General features: G+C 41.1%; 4 protein-coding genes across 4 annotated transcripts; all 4 read right to left on the bottom strand.

The window, feature by feature from the left end:
- Positions 1 to 10,480: 10,480 nt before the first annotated feature.
- Positions 10,481 to 11,425, bottom strand: EAF01_006569 (uncharacterized protein; the record flags this gene model as incomplete). The annotated part of the gene is made up of 1 exon (XM_038914823.1): positions 10,481 to 11,425. The coding sequence occupies one exon, from the start codon at positions 11,423 to 11,425 to the stop codon at positions 10,481 to 10,483; it is 945 nt and encodes a 314-aa protein (XP_038769778.1).
- A 733-nt stretch (positions 11,426 to 12,158) lies between these two features.
- Positions 12,159 to 12,893, bottom strand: EAF01_006568 (uncharacterized protein; the record flags this gene model as incomplete). The annotated part of the gene is made up of 1 exon (XM_038914822.1): positions 12,159 to 12,893. The coding sequence occupies one exon, from the start codon at positions 12,891 to 12,893 to the stop codon at positions 12,159 to 12,161; it is 735 nt and encodes a 244-aa protein (XP_038769777.1).
- Positions 12,894 to 13,633: 740 nt separating this feature from the next.
- Positions 13,634 to 15,030, bottom strand: EAF01_006567 (uncharacterized protein; the record flags this gene model as incomplete). Its single annotated transcript, XM_038914821.1, has 4 exons — positions 13,634 to 14,231; positions 14,291 to 14,499; positions 14,553 to 14,755; positions 14,806 to 15,030. The coding sequence occupies 4 exons, from the start codon at positions 15,028 to 15,030 to the stop codon at positions 13,930 to 13,932; spliced, it is 939 nt and encodes a 312-aa protein (XP_038769776.1). The 3' UTR covers positions 13,634 to 13,929.
- Positions 15,031 to 15,626: 596 nt separating this feature from the next.
- Positions 15,627 to 15,999, bottom strand: EAF01_006566 (uncharacterized protein; the record flags this gene model as incomplete). The annotated part of the gene is made up of 2 exons (XM_038914820.1): positions 15,627 to 15,762; positions 15,950 to 15,999. The coding sequence occupies 2 exons, from the start codon at positions 15,997 to 15,999 to the stop codon at positions 15,627 to 15,629; spliced, it is 186 nt and encodes a 61-aa protein (XP_038769775.1).
- Positions 16,000 to 16,703: the final 704 nt, after the last annotated feature.

The following is a 16,703-nucleotide window of genomic DNA, read 5'->3' as shown; positions in this document are numbered from 1 at the left end:
AATACGAACATGTGTTCAAGGAACCAGGGATCCATGAGGCTTTGCCAGAACACAAGCCATGGGATCATGAGATAATATTGGAGGAAGGCAAGATGCCTGTGCACACCCCAATTTATTCAATGTCAGCCGATGAGCTGAAGACGCTCAGGGAATATATCGATGACAATTTGGCCAAGGGATGGATCAGGGAATCCACGTCCCAAGTGGCAAGTCCAACTATGTGGGTACCCAAGAAGGATGGTACTAAGAGACTAGTTGTGGACTACAGAAAGCTCAACACGCTTACCAAGAAGGATCGATATCCACTTCCATTAGCTACGGAATTAAGAGATCGATTAGGCGGAGCTACAATATTTACCAAGATGGACCTACGAAACGGGTACCACTTGATTAGAATGAAGAAAGGCGAGGAATGGAAAACCGCTTTTAAGACAAGATACGGGCTATACGAATATCAAGTTATGCCCTTCGGGCTAACTAATGCACCAGCTACTTTCATGAGACTTATGAACAATGTGTTGTTACAGTACTTGGACACTTGTTGTATATGCTACTTGGACGATATCCTAGTATATTCAAACAACGAGGTCCAACACATCAAAGATGTCAGCAACATTCTTGAAAGTTTAACCAAAGCCGATTTGCTATGTAAACCAAGCAAATGTGAATTCCATGTTACGGAAACAGAGTTCCTAGGATTCACCGTGTCAAGCCAAGGGCTCAAGATGAGCAAAGACAAGGTTAAGGCAGTGCTCGAATGGAAGCAGCCGACCACAATCAAGGAAGTACAATCCTTTCTAGGATTCGTCAACTTCTATAGAAGATTCATCAAGGGTTATTCAGGGATTACTACACCCTTGACCACGTTAACCATAAAAGATCAAGGAAGCTTTGAATGGACCGCCAAGGCGCAGGAGTCCTTCGAAACGCTCAAACAGGCAGTGGCCGAGGAGCCAATACTGTTGACATTCGACCCTGATAAGCAAATCATAGTGGAGACGGACTCCTCAGATTTCGCTATAGGGGCAGTTCTGAGCCAACCAGGTCAAAATGAGAAATAGCAACCAATCGCATTCTACTCTCGAAAACTATCACCAGCCGAATTGAACTACGAAATATATGACAAAGAATTACTGGCGATAGTCGACGCATTTAGAGAATGGCGAGTATATTTGGAAGGATCAAAATACACAGTACAGGTGTATACGGATCATAAGAACTTGGTTTACTTCACCACAACGAAGCAGTTAAACAGACGACAGGTCAGATGGTCGGAGACCATGGCCAATTACAATTTCAAGATTTCATATGTTAAAGGATCAGAAAACGCTAGAGCCGACGCTCTCAGCCGAAAACCAGAATACCAAGAGAATAAGTCGTACGAATCATACGCAATATTCAAGAAAGAAGGCGAATCACTGGTTTACAATGCACCACAGCTTGCAGCTACTCATATATTGGAAGACAACCATCTCAGAAACCAAATCCAATCACATTACGACAAGGATGCTACAGCTACACGCATACGCAAAGCAATAGAACCAGGATTCACAATAGAAAACGAAACCATATACTTTCATGGGAAAGTATACATTCCGAGTCAAATGACTAAGGAATTTGTGACGGAACAACATGGGTTGCCGGCACACGGACATCAAGGAATTGCAAGGACATTTGCAAGAATCCGGGAAATCAGTTACTTCCCACGAATGAGAACGATAGTTGAAGAAGTTGTTGGAAGTTGCGACACCTGCATACGAAACAAGTCATCACGACATGCTCCGTATGGTCAGCTCCAGACCCCAGACATGCCTTCTCAGCCATGGAAGTCCATTACATGGGACTTTGTGGTTAAACTACCACTCTCGAAAGACCCTACTACAGGAATTGAGTACGACGCAATACTCAATGTAGTAGACAGATTGACAAAATTTGCATACATGATACCATTCAAGGAAACATGGGATGCTGAGCAACTAGCATATGTGTTCCTAAGGGGCATAGTAAGCATACACGGAGTACCAGATGAGATAATCTCGGATCGAGACAAGCTCTTTACCTCGAAATTCTGGACTACCTTGCTAGCACTTATGGGTATCAAGAGAAAGCTATCGACATCTTTCCACCCACAAACAGATGGTCAAACAGAGAGGACCAATCAGACAATGGAAGCATATCTTAGATGCTACGTAAATTACCGACAGGACAATTGGGTAGAACTATTACCTATGGCACAATTCGCATATAACACATCGGAAACGGAAACCACAAAGATTACACCAGCACGCGCTAACTTTGGGTTCAATCCTAAAGCATACCAAACACCGATACCACAGGAGGTTAATGCCGAATCAGCAATAATACAAGTCGAACAATTAAAGGATTTACAAGAGCAGCTTGCTCTTGATCTAAGATTTATATCATCCATAACAGCAGCCTACTACAATACGAAACGTAGTATGGAACCTACGCTTAAAGAGGGGGATAAAGTTTATCTGCTACGACGAAACATCGAAACCAAAAGACCAAGCAATAAACTAGATCACAGAAAACTAGGACCATTCAAGATTGATAAGGTAATAGGAGCCGTTAATTATCGGTTGAAACTACCAGACACGATGAATATTCACCCAGTGTTTCACATATCCTTACTCGAACCAGCACCACCAGGAGCGCCAAGTGCGCCATTTACGGAAATCGAACCAGTTAACCCGAACGCCATATACGATGTCGAAACAATACTAGATTGCAAGTACGTCAGAGGCACAATCAAGTATTTAATCAAATGGTTAGATTATCCACATACCGAGAATTCATGGGAACCAAGAACAAACCTCAACTGCCCTGGGAAGTTGGAGGCGTTCCACCAGCAATACCCGGATTTGCCCAGAAAGAAGGAGAATCCATTGAGGCAAGGATCGAAGGATCCAAAGAAGAAGAATCGAAAGCAAAGGAGTCGTCGCTAGGATCAGCAGTCGAAACAGATGCTTGTTCCCGCTCCTTTTCAACACGTTCATTTTCCAACCTATCCTTTTCCTCAGCTGCATCCAGCTCATCCAAGGTTTTCAGACCACGACGCAACATGGCACCAGCACGGTCACGAAGGGATCGTTGCTGAGTGTCGAGGCGAATCAATTTAGAAAGAGTAGCACGGCGCTCCGTTTCCAGACGTTGTTCCTCGCGCTCCAAAGCATCCCAATCCGAGACAGTGGGAGGAAGAAGGTCACACTTCAGACCAGCTTTAACACACTCACCACAACGACGAGACTCTGACAAAACACGACATTCAAGTTTGCGGGAAGAACAACGAGCACAAGGATCATCCATAATAAAACCTCTTTCTTTGAATTTGGTATACAAGCAAGCACGATTTTCAGTTGATTTGGGAGTCCTAACAACAGGCATTATGAAAGAAAGAAATCAGTCATTACATTATTACAAGAAGTGGGGTAAACACTATAAGTAACGCTTGGGGACAAGCGCTAAGCTAGGAAGGGGATAGTGTTACGATGGTCTGCCACAATAGACGTCACGTGACCCCGACGCTTAGGTAACCGGATCAGAGGGATCATTTGTGATCCGACTGAGCACAGAGAACGAAGGTCTATATAAAGGAATGGGTTTCATTACAGTGTAGAGCTTCGTGCTCAAGAACAATCATTAGTTTCATTACTATAGTTACGAGAATTGCAACCAGTTACAACCTTATTGAATTCCTACTTGAAGTCTAGTCTAAACCACCTCGAGAGATCTCTAGCCACTTCCACGTGACCCTAGAGGCAGCTCCCGTAACACATAATAAGAACTTCGTGCTTCTTTTACACTATACACGTACCAATAATATTTAAATATACAAATATTATGAATTTCTAATAATTAATTGAAAATTCGAATTATTATAATAGTTATTATAAAAAGATTTTTTTTGTAATGAAAATCATAACAATTTTGACTTTTTTTTAGAATAACGTAACGTATGGGGAACTCGGACATATGGGGAACTCGGACACTTTTTCAATTATTCTACACGCGATCTTGTTCTACGAGCCACACAATCCTCCAATTCCAATTCCGAATCACTTGAACTATTCTCTAGCTCTTCTTCTTCAATCTCTTCTTCTGATTCTTCAATTGGGCGTTTGCGTGGCCGTCCTCGTGGCTTTTTCTCCTTCGGTTTTTCCTCCGCCTCACGTACCATTTTCAATACTTCCTTAGTACTAAAGACAAATTGACCTTGTAATTTGACTCTTTTGCCTTTAGTTCTTTTCTTTCGAGTCTCAATTACCTCCTGAGCATCAGAGAGCTGTTTCCGAAGTAGGGCTATCTCAGCATTTTGAGATTCTACAAGCCTAGTCATTCTCTTGGCATATCGACGAGTTGGCGATGCAGGAGAACCACTGCTTGCTAGAGCTGTATTAAAGATCTGATTTGCTTGCCTTAGTTCTGTTCCATCTGGAGGAGAACTCCTGAGTATAGACAAGTCTAGGTCTTGATTGGGGGTTCTCATTTGTGGAGTAGAAGGTTGCTGGGAGGAGTTAAATGGTAATGAATCGAGTACTTTTCGTGGGGCAAAAGGTACTAAACCAGCTCCTCTCCAGCCAGCTTTAATATTAGAAGAATTCAATGCTTTTTTTCTAATATTTTGATAGAGTTCTACCCATTCAGCTCTTTGGATTCGCTTTACACCAGCTCGAGAATAACGTAAGTCATGGCGTAATGCGTCTAATGGCGTAATGCGTCTAATTGCGGGGAACCACTCTATTAAAATCTCAATTACTCAACAATCAACTATAATACAATCTCCAGTATCACTTTCAGATTCATCTTCAACTTCTTCTCCAATATCCTCTTCAGTTTCAGTTTCATATTCAATTACTTTCCCTTTCCCTTTTCCTTTTTTCATTGTCTGTACCTTAGTAGCTTTTTCGACTTCCACTACTGCATCACATAATTCTTGCGTAGAAATATGAAAATGACCCTTCAAAACTAGTCTCTTTCCTTTCTTACGTATCGTACGTTTCTTAATAATAGCTCGTAAATTATTCGCATCGTGTTGGTGAACAATACTTTGAGCTCGAAGTTGCTCACTCCCAATCGTCAATTTTCGAATGTATTGACGAACCGGGGTTGAAAGAGTCGTATCATTTTCAATTGTTGAATTTAAAAGGTTATTTGCTGTTTGTAAGATTGCTACATCCGGGGGTGAGCTATTGACGAAGACTTGGTTAAAAATATCAAATTGGGTTGGTTCTTTGGATATTTCGACTTCGGGGGTAAACTCTCGACCCAGTGTACGGAACACTCTCTGTGGATTAAATGGATGTAACCCAGCTCCCCGCCATGCCGATTCGATATTTTGATGATGGCATACGTCGGCTCGAGCTTTAATATATGCCTCCATCCATTCAATCTTTTGTATTCGTACAAGTTGAGCTTGATTCAAATCAGAAAGTGCTGCGGTGAGCCGTTTTTTTCAATGGACCGAAAACCGCAACATCAAGTGGCTGAAGCAAATGCGAGGTATGAGGAGGAAGTATAAGAAGTACAATTCGATTTTGAAGGCAGTGAGCTATAAAGCTTCCACTAATATGAGAATCGTGGCCATCGCAGATGAGAAGCCGATATTTGCCACCTGCTTTTGCACGAGTTGCAGGTTCGAAAACGCGTTTTAGCCATTCTAATCCATGAAGATTGCTTGTCCAGCCCTTTGTATTTGCTGAAAAGAACCAGCTACCAAGAACTTCCTTCGGAATCCAATTTTGAAGGACATTTTTACCTTTAAAAATCCCGAGTGGTGGAAGAATGGATCCATCCGCACAAATACACTCTACCATTGAAATCCACTCTTGACGGCCTGGATGTGCTTGATGTTTTGTACGAAGTGTAGAATCGATAATAATTCGAGTTGATTCCATTGTCCCAATTGAATGTCCAGATTCATCCATATTATATTCGTCTTTCTTCTCAATTCCATAATCCTGAATCGCTTTTTGATACGCGTCAAACCAAGTACTACATGTTTCCCTGGTTGCACCATCCATTCTTACAGATTCAATTCGACGGCCAATAACAACTGTAAGATGAGGATGTCGTTTGATAAATCGTGGAACCCATTCATGACCAAGAAGGTGTTGTGGTGGGAGTTCAAGGGAGTCAAATGAGGGGCAATCCAAATTATAAGTCCGTTTTGAACGTAACTCCTCAGCCAATTCTTTTAACAACTGATGGCCTGGTGAATAGCCGCTAATTGTCAATTGCTTTATCCACTTAAGAAGTACATTCTCTTGTACAGCAGAAAGTTTCTGTTGCGATTGACGTGCTTCAGAACGCGACGAACCCCCTTTGACGCGTCGCGTCACAGTATCTTTAGAAAGCCCCAGTTCTTTTGCAGCTTCATATGAAGACTTATACTTTCCATTTTGAACTCCTAATACTGCTTCAGAAAGTCGAGATTCCATTTCCTGCACTTTTAAACTTTTTCGACGGACCATTGTTGAATTGTTGCTTTTTTGATGGGGTGGTCCCCCACAATTAGACGCATTACGCCATTAGACGCATTACGCCATGACTTACGTTATCGATCGACCACTAAAGCATGATATCGTTTCATTGGCCCATACACCGCAATATCAAGTGGCTGAAGCAAGTGAGAGCAATGAGGAGGTAATATAAGTAAATCAATATCATTATCTATACAGAAAGCAATAAAGCTACCTGTAATATGGCTTGAATGGCCATCCATGATCAAAAGTCGAGGTCGGTCACCTGACACTTTCTTGGATTCTGGTTCGAAAACCCTTTTTAACCATTCTAATCCATGGCTATTTGAGGTCCATCCATTTGTACTAGTAGAGAACTGCCAGCTTTGAGGTGTGTCCTTTGGAATCCATGCAGAATTCGTATTCTGAGCCTTGAAAATGACCATAGGTGATAGAGCATTTCCAGCTGCATTGACACATTCAAATGCAGTTATCCATTCTTGCTTGCCAGCTGTAACTTTCCAATTCGATTTCTGAGTAGAATCGACTATAATGCGCGTACTTTGAGTACTTCCAACTCCAAATCCGGTTTCATCCATATTATACATATCATCTAATTAATTCATACTTTCGCTCAATGAGACGCGTGCGAAACGCGTCAAACCAAGCCTGAATATTCTCCGGAGTTGCTTCTTTAGCCCGATTAGACTCTAATTGACGTGAATAGCATGTTTTAAGTTCTGGATGTCGTTTTTGGAATCTATAGATCCATTCGTGGCCTATAGGTGGAATTTCTGTCGAGGTAGGATTTCGAGATGACGCGACCCGAACGCGTCGAAGACGAATTTCGTCGGCCATTTCCTTCACCAACATAGGTGTAGCAGGGAATCCAGTGATGGTAAGTCGTGAAATCCATCGTACAAGAGTATTTTCTTCTGCGTTTGAAAGAATTTGAGCCATTTCGTGGGTTTGGGAACGTGTTTTCTTCCCAGCCAGCCTATCAGCTAGGGTAGACTTAGGGACTTCAAAATGCTCTGCAGCCTTTCTAATTGATTTAAATTCTTTCAATTGAAGTGAAATTATAGCCTTTTGAAGCTTCTCTTCAATTTGAGCAGATGTAGAAGGTGATTGGGTATGCATAATAAAAGTTATTGCGGTTTCAAGTTGGTGATGGGCTAAAAGTGTCCGAGTTCCCCATATGTCCGAGTTCCCCATACGTTACGTTATAATAGAAATATTTAATTTTTATTATTATTAAATATCTTTTTTTTAAAGAAATAATGATTGATTATTAAGATATAAATATTAAGAAAAGCTTGATTTTAATATATTTTTGAAATGATGTATATACTAATATAATATATGTACTAATAAACTACATTATACTAAGTCACTTATTTGTTACGGGAGCTGTCTCTAGGATTATGTAGAAGTGTTTAAAGATCTTTCGAAATGGTTTAAATTAGATTTCAAGTAGGAATTCATTAAGGTTGTAATTGGTTGTAATTCTTGTAATTATAATAATGAAACTAATGATTATTCTTGAGCACGAAGCTCTGTATTATAATAAGACCCGTTCTCTTTATATAGACCTTCCTATTCTACAGAACTTATGGTTCTGTTCTACTTGAATCCCTTGGATCCTAAGCTTTAAAAGCTCCTGGCTCCTTGGATCCTAGGCTCCAAAAGCTCCAACGTCCTATCACATGACACTTATCACGTGATCCAATGTTACCCGTCGTAACATTATTAATGTCTTACTAATTTAGAGATATATTAATAACTAACATATGTATAATATGATTTTATATTATATTATTATATCTTTTATTATTATATCTTTTATTAAATTGATTTATAATGAAATAGAATAAGATAAAATTATATAAAATATTATTGATAAAACGAACTAAATTGATTACTTGTACTTTCTTTTTATGATATAAATGATTCTATAAGATTCGATTTGAATCGGTCTTATTTATACGCATAGAAACTATTAAAAATTCATTATAAACTATATAACCTGAGATATTTGTTACGGGAGCTGCCTCTAGGGTCACGTGGAAGTGTCTAGAGATCTCTCGAGGTGGTTTAGACTAGACTTCAAGTAGGAATTCAATAAGGTTGTAACTGGTTGCAATTCTCGTAACTATAGTAATGAAACTAATGATTGTTCTTGAGCACGAAGCTCTACATTGTAATGAAATCTGTTCTCTTATATAGACCTTCCTGCTCTGCAGAACCTACAGTTCTGTCTTGTCTGGATCCTCTGGATCCTATGGATCTAGATGTTTATTCTTCGATCCCCTAGATCCTCTAGGTCCATCACGTGACTTCCTGACCATGTGACGCGGTATATTGGATGCCGTCGTAACAATATTCTTTAAAGAAAACCTAGAAAAAGTAAGTAAATTTATCACGAGGACATAGTTACTAAGCTGGGGAAACTCTGGCTTTATAACGAGGGTTATTAGGAGATCAATAGTATAATTGACTTTAGTAATTTATATTAAGTAATCAATTAGTCTAAAGTAAACTAAAGGGAATTTTATCATTGATAATATTAAGTATAAATATTATAGTAAGAAGATATATAAAAGTTATAAGGTTATAAAGTTTAAATAAATAAGATGAATAGTTTAGCATATATTTAAATTTAATTAGAATATATAATTAGTTTTGAATTTACTTTAATACACCTATTATTTCAAACCTATTAAATGACTCAGAGTCTACCCGACACATCCCCTACTATAGAACCCTAACAAAATTCAGTTCAATCAAGCTCTTTCTTATAATTTGACTTGGATTCAACTCTCCTATAGTAGTAGTAGTAGTAAATTCATAATCGATTCGATCTATATAGCTATGCTAAGACTATGCGATGCGCCTGTATCTGTGTCTAATTGAATGAAGTAGATAGGAAAAAGATATAAAAACCTACCCCCCCTCGGTAACTCTCCTATATATTCAATCTATTCCTAAGCTAAAGTGACCAAGTCTTCCACTAATACTAGAACACTAATGTTACTATCATTCTAGAAGCTAACCTCCAAGGTTAGACTTAGAACTGAATCAGTGTGGTGTCATTTCAATCACTCTCATAGTAATTAGATATATACCTTTCAGGAATAACCCATCTTACATTATGAAGTAGATGACCATCAAACAACAAGTGTTTCCTGCTTCTCATCTCAAATTATTTCGTTGAGAAGGTAAATCTGCTTGCAATTTCTTTTGATCGTTCTCGAGTAATAAGTTCTGGAGAAGTCGAAGTGAATTGTTTAAGAGGAGTAGCTCATTTCCCAAAGAGGTCTAAGAAAGATATCCGATTTCAATCACAATGAACGTGCTCCTCTGTTGTGAAATCAGCTAGCTCAATTGGCACGTATGTGCCACTGTAAATCATCTAATGTGCAAAGTACCTTTGCATGAAGCACGTACATGATCAATAGTGTCGGATGGACCAAGTGATATCGTCTCATCGTTAATATTCTAGCAAAAACCCCAGATTTAAGATTTGATGAGTAGGGCTCTGGTGTCAAGAAACTACCCGACTTGTCAGAAATTGATTTTTCTATCAAAGACGCAGACGGTCACTAGAAATCTATCCCACTCAAACTTTCGAGATCAAGAAGAACCACCTTTCGAGCACAATTTCTAAATTCCCATGAATGGACTCCTCCCTTCGTCCAACTGAATTTAAACTCACTTGCGAATAATGACAGAGTCTTTGATTCATTTTCTAGATCTAAACAATTCTATATTCAATTTGATAAACCCTTCTCTTCTCTGAGAACCCATTCAATATATATACAGTGAAAGCGAAAAATAGGAAATATATAATACACAAATCTATAGGAATAAGATATCGGCCCTTTCTTTCCCTTCTGATCTTTCTACATTTTGATATACATCTTTTAGTATAAAATTAAGGTCGTTAAATCTCGATATAAACACAACATTCTAATTCTACCAACTATACCACAATAACATTACTACCCGGTCGAAGTAGGCGCCACGATTACCGTACTAGTCTGCGAGCCTTGTAACGTAACAACCACCGTACTTGTCGGCGCCGTCAACGTCAACGGCGCCAGACTCGACGTCGGCAACGTTGAAGATATCGCACTTGACGTCGGCACCGCACTCGAAGATGAATTTCCTGCGGCAGCCGAAGAATCCGTGGTACAAGCTCCGTCGGGACAATATCCATGATTGCACGTAAAGCTACACAAGCCTGAATAATCAGGATTGAGTCCCGATAGTGGGAATCCAGGTGTGTTTGAGATAGGGGGTGGTGGGACTGCGGTTGAGGAAAACTGGACGCAGGAGCAGGGAGAGGGACAATAGCCGAAGTTACAGGAGAAGTCACAGAGACCGAGATAATTTCCCGGTCCTGTACCTTTGACGCATGTCTGACCAATGGGGGAAGAGGCAGATGGTGCCGCAGAAGATGTACCTGTGGCGGTTGTAGACTCGGATGAGGAGCTAGAATTTGAGGGGCTAGAGGAGGTTGATGATTTAGACCCACCAAGTCCTACACCTAGACCGACGGCCAATGCGATGATTGCGATCAGTAACAATATTATCAACAACCAGAATGTCCATTTATTCACTCCGCACACTCGTTTCTTTTTAATGGTCTGTGGCGGAGGCGCATCTTCCACAGGTAATGCATTGTTATGACCTAATTTATATTCGTTTATAAGATGAAAAGCTGGAGGAGGTGATTCCGGGACTGGCGGGACGTCGTAACCAGGTTTATGAACGTTCAAGGTGCCGCCGTAGGCGGATCCAGCGGAATATGGTTGGAATTTAAGATCTCTGGCTGTGGGCGATTCTTCTGGGTCTGGGGTTTGGAGACCATCGTCGGGAACGACTTGGAGGCCTTCATGATCCTCCTGTGGACGTACAATTGGACTGCTTGGGCTGTGTGACATTTTCGCAGTTGATGGTGATATCTTCTATCTAACTTGGTAGTGACGAGAAAAAATTGGACTTGATGGACGAGGGAGCCATCATATTGATGAAAGAAGAGTTAGTGTTCCGCAAAAAGGCTAGTTTGTTGCCATCGATGTCTTCCTTTGTTCTTGCATGGTGGAATTTTATTTATTCCCTCTAGACCACCAGAAAATTTGAAGTTTAATAGAGAAGACTTCTATAACCTATACTTCGGTGATGTGAAAACTTCTTCTCGAGAACCTTGTTCTCGCCACGTGGGGCAATCCGTACAGATTGTCGCTTTGTCGTTCCAGACAACAAAGATCAGTTGGTACACATACCTAGGTATGGCACGACAACTTAGCGGGAAACTTTTCATCGTACAAAGAAAGAAATCAATCAAGGTTAGTATCTTCGGGGTAATCGAAGGACCGAAGAATTTTCGTACGTTCTAGAGAAACTCCAAAAATAGATCTTTTTATTCAATAGTTGAAGTAATTCTTCATCTATCAACTTGGCTCACTGGAGTCATTGTGTCTTGAAAATCACAGAAGTTATTATAGCAGAGCCAAGTCAAAAATGGCAAGAATCATAATCAGATCTCATGGTGCATGTCAAATGCTGACCATATTTCAAATTAAATCCAAGCTAGGTAAACTTCCATTAAATCCGCCGAAAACAAGTGGTATCATATCGGGCCCTCCAACTTTCGCCCTGAAGTTCAAACCCTCCTTACGCCGCAGCAGCAGCACTATGTCTTGCCCTTCTCTCTTTTTCAATAAGTGCTATGGCTGATAGCACAAGCGTTACTTCCCACCTCTCACCCCAGCTAAGCGCTCTCATACTATCCAACAGTCCAACCTTCGCCATCTTATCGATACTTAGACTGGCTGGATGTGTCCAAGCCGCTAACACCTCCCCATCAGAGACCCTCACAAGCTTGTACCCCTTACTTCTGCCGCCTAAACCTGCAACTGCCGCTCCAGAGCTTCTTTTCCATTGAAATGATTCCTGGCGTCCATCATCAAAAGTATAGGTGAAGTCATAGACCGGTGAAATATAGCCTGAGGAGTGTAAAGTCGATGAGGTATTGCCGATAACGAGCTCAACCTTGGAGGAAAAAGTGTGGAGCTCTGCAGTTCCCATCACTGCTGTGGGAGAGGAAAGAACAATCGAGGGCTCGCCCGACAAACCAGAATGTACAGCAATAGACATAAATGGTGTCGAGACATGGTGTTCCGCGAGACAAAGTTTCCTCATGCCATCCCTGTAAACCCCGAAAATTGATGGGAAAAGGTATGGTGTTCCGCCGATCACGAAAGAAGGCTGTGGCTGTTGTTGAAATCTATGTGCCGCAGCCGAGGAATCTGAGGTTGACGGCGCTTGGCTCTCAGGATATGAGCTAGTGAAAGATTGGCTCATTGTCTTTGACGAAGCAGAAGTATCGTATGGGGTTTTAGCGCTCATTGCGATGATGTCAAATGCCAAAAACTGTAGAATTTTGGAGTTCTCTTGATCTCAGTTGTAATTTCGCAAGAATTCTTGTAATAGGAATCCGAATAAGGTTATGGCCGATTATCATTTAATCAATATGGAGGGGTCATAAACCAAATAATATTGATTCACTGCGACCCCTTCATTCATATAGATATATAAATGCAGTATCGAAAATGGAAAACATTCAAGCCGACAGGGTTTGATAACGCTTGTAGGTCAGATCACTGTTGATCAACCCAATTTTACGTGAAGAAGTCAGCCTTGCTAACCACAAAATGAATATAGCCACCATAGGCATCACTATAAATGTACAATCCTTACCTTGAATCTTCATATTCAATCAATCATTGTGAAAGATTCTGATGCTTCTGGTGAATGCCTAAGCCAAGAACTGAACACGGATAGAAAGGAAGCAATCATCAAAGCATTTGTCAGAGATGCTTTTGACAAGTCCGAATGTCATTCAAAACCTCCAAAGGCGGTATGGGATGGCAAAACACCACACTTCATGGACCTAGCACATGATCGATGGCATCAGTCAATCATACTCTTCAGGCAACACATGCTATGAGTTTCAGCTTGATAAGTAGAAGAGGTCATTTATTAGTTGCCAAGATTATATTGGAACAGTAGGAGTGATGCCAAGAGATTGTATTCATTTTGGTATTAGGGTCCTTTCATGTCACGTGGCAAGACTTGGACGGATGTACATGCAAATATGTTACCGTGGTTTGATTTTTCAATGCTTCATTACAAGAAGATCTCACAGTCACAATAGGTAAGAACCTGTATTTTGGGTAGATGAATGGCTGAATTAAAGGGAAAAGTGACTAACAGCTGATTGATCGTGAACCAAGTTACAAGGAGTGTGAACATGTTCATAGATATCATCCCGACATGACTGATTGTGGTTGTGTGTTTAAAGAAAGTTGGCAACTTTTCTCCCCAAGTGGGAATTCCGTAAACTGACATAAGAAAGAACCTCCTCCTAATTATCCACTATTAATCATGCACGGATGACAGTGCTGCCATGCTTCCATGAGCCATTCTCATTCTCCAATGTACCAACCTCATTGACGGGGTTCAAGTTCCTGAAGAACAAGGTGATCTTGTTTTCAACTGATGTGGCGCCCAACTTTGAGCCTGGGAAGAAATTGACCAATTCTTCCTCTTTCTTTCCATCGGTACAATGAACAATCTTGTTGTTTTTTGCGACGTAGAAAAGATGAACGCTTCCGTCCTTGGTCATGGTGCAAGCAATTGGTGTTGTTGCTTGAACCTTGTCTTTCTCAACGTAGACGCCTCGGTCTAGAAAAAGGTTAGCTTCTTAACTATTAGCAAAATGGCAGGTGAGCGTCTTTACTTACTATGCCACTTGTTATCTTGGTTCTCAAACAAACGGATGCTATAGTCATGGTGCTGGAAGAACAACCTGATCTTCCCGCTCGAGATTGTGCAAGCTAAGGAGCTTCCTGGGAGCTCTTCGCCCCAATTCTCCGGGAGAATGGTCTCTGTATGCCATGGGTCCTTTGGAGTGCGTCGAATTTCAACCATGCCCATCTTGCCTTCCTTGGAACTTTGACAGAATTTAGTCGTTTTCAAAACCAAGAACTATAGATTGCAACTCACGCTGAAAAGTAGGCCCACTGTGAACCGTTTGGATTCCATCCACTACCTGAATTGAAAGCTCCACTGGTCAATCTCGAATATTGCTCTGGGCCTTTCTTGACTTCGTCTGGGATCTTGACGTCCTCCCAGATTGGATTGTCTCCCTTCATACGCTTCACTTTCTCCATCAATTTCTTGTCCTTGTTAATGTAGAGAAGATGAATCTGAAATTTGTGTCAGCAGATGAATACAAGCATCGTGGAACTAGACATACTGAGGGCTGGTTATCGAAGTTTGCGTCTTTGTCTACATAATAACATGTCATCGAAGAACCATTGTAATCTCCATCTTTGGAAATGACAGTGTCTTGAGTGGTCCAAACACTGCCACCATCTGGAGATCGCGCTTCAAGGATGTTTTCGCCCTCCTGGAAGAAGAGGTGTAGTACTTGATCAGGAGCAGAAGTGCAAGCAAGCTCTGTGGTTAGAAGGGAAGTCATTGTGTAGCTATCGAGAAAATTGTAATGAGTATGAGTGTTGGTGAGTAAGTAAGTAAATGATGATGGATATGGAAGCTTTGATCTTACTCTTCCACGGAAATTGGAGGTGTATATATAGCCAATTTTGCAGCTGTAGTAAGGCGAATGCCCTGGATTTTAGTAAAGCCAAGCACTGAGGAGGTAACATCTAGAGTCTTCAAGTCTGCTCTTCCCCCTCATTTGAATACGATCTAATTGACCCATCCGTTGCATCCACAGTGAAGATTTGTCCGTGGCTGCATAAGAGAACCGGCATTGTTATAGAACTCACGAGTGATATAGCGATTACAAGGTTGGATTCGAGTACTTGCAGTATCGCATGATCAGTTCAATCCAAAGAAATGAGGGGGAGATGGGGTCAAAGCCTTGGATCAATCGAATCTAGAGTCCCAATTGTTAAGAATGAGCAAGTTAACCCCCACTAGATAATGTATCAGGACCGAAGAATAAACAGGAATCGATGGAATGGCTGATTTCAAAAGTTTGGTCGCCAACAGCATGTCTCTTCTTTGCCGATAGTGACATTACTATGCACGGATAATCTAGAAGAGGCCGGATCAAGGTCTCTGAGAGTCTCCATTGCTGTTTTCAATCTTTATCTTCTCTTGCCCCGCAAGTCTGCGTATCTCATGGCATATTCTTCGTATATGTCCTATCTTGGCGGGAAGCAGAATAACCATGATAGCGAAATAACTGTATGATGATACTAATCTGATATAGTTTCGTTGATATCTCAATATTGCGGGGATTGTTTCCCACCTCGGAGGCGGGCTTGTAAGTCTTGGGTCTCCTACCATCAGATGGCGACAAGACAATTGATAACGGGAGTGATGAATTGACTGAGGATCTATTGGCAGAAACGACAGTTAACATGACGCACGGTCGAGGAGCAAGCTGGAGTCTCCTGCATTCTTCGATGAAAATTCCCATCGTGGATGCCGTACCACTCGCTAGAATACAACTATGGTCCGTGCTATTGAGGAGAGGTTGTCGTTGGCAATAGGCCTTCACTACCAAGACGTTGGAGGCTTGAAACACAGCAACTAGGTATTGAAGCTTGTCCATCCGAGTGGTTGGCTGGCTATGCCTTTAGATCCCCTCAAATTATGTGTAACAAATGTGCGGGTACAAACGGCCGATGCCATAACAAATGGCTTTTGAGATTTGTGAATCAATAGTCATAACGTAATGAAATTGAAAGGCAAACCAAATAGTGCAAAAGAATGGCTCATGGATATCTGCAAGTGTGGTAAAGTTTGCTTACACAACATTGAAGTGGTGAAAGAGGGGAAATGAAAGCGGAGGCTTGAACAAATTGTGATTGCAACCTCCAATCCGGATTCCAAAGTAACATGCACTTCATGTTTAGCCAACGGAGATTCTCCTCTTGATACTTCCAGCTAACTATCACCAGATATCAAGCAAAAAGAAGGTATGGGTTTCAACATACGCATCAATGGCTTTTTTTGTCGGGAAGAAAATAGCCTATGAGTCGGCCCGTGGTGATCTGTTCCGACTCCTCAAATTATGGCTGACTAAGCACCATCGAGCATAGTCGAACCTCTTGGCGAATAACAGCAACATTTCGTCTTTCCGAAGAGAGAACAGAATTGTTGCCTCTTCAATACAAGCCA

Source organism: Botrytis porri (assembly GCF_014898465.1).
Source record: "Botrytis porri strain MUCL 3234 chromosome Unknown BPOR_008, whole genome shotgun sequence".
In the NCBI taxonomy this organism is placed as follows: domain Eukaryota; kingdom Fungi; phylum Ascomycota; class Leotiomycetes; order Helotiales; family Sclerotiniaceae; genus Botrytis; species Botrytis porri.
The sequence above is the reverse complement of the archived record's forward strand: the minus strand, read 5'-3'. Positions and strand labels throughout refer to the sequence as shown.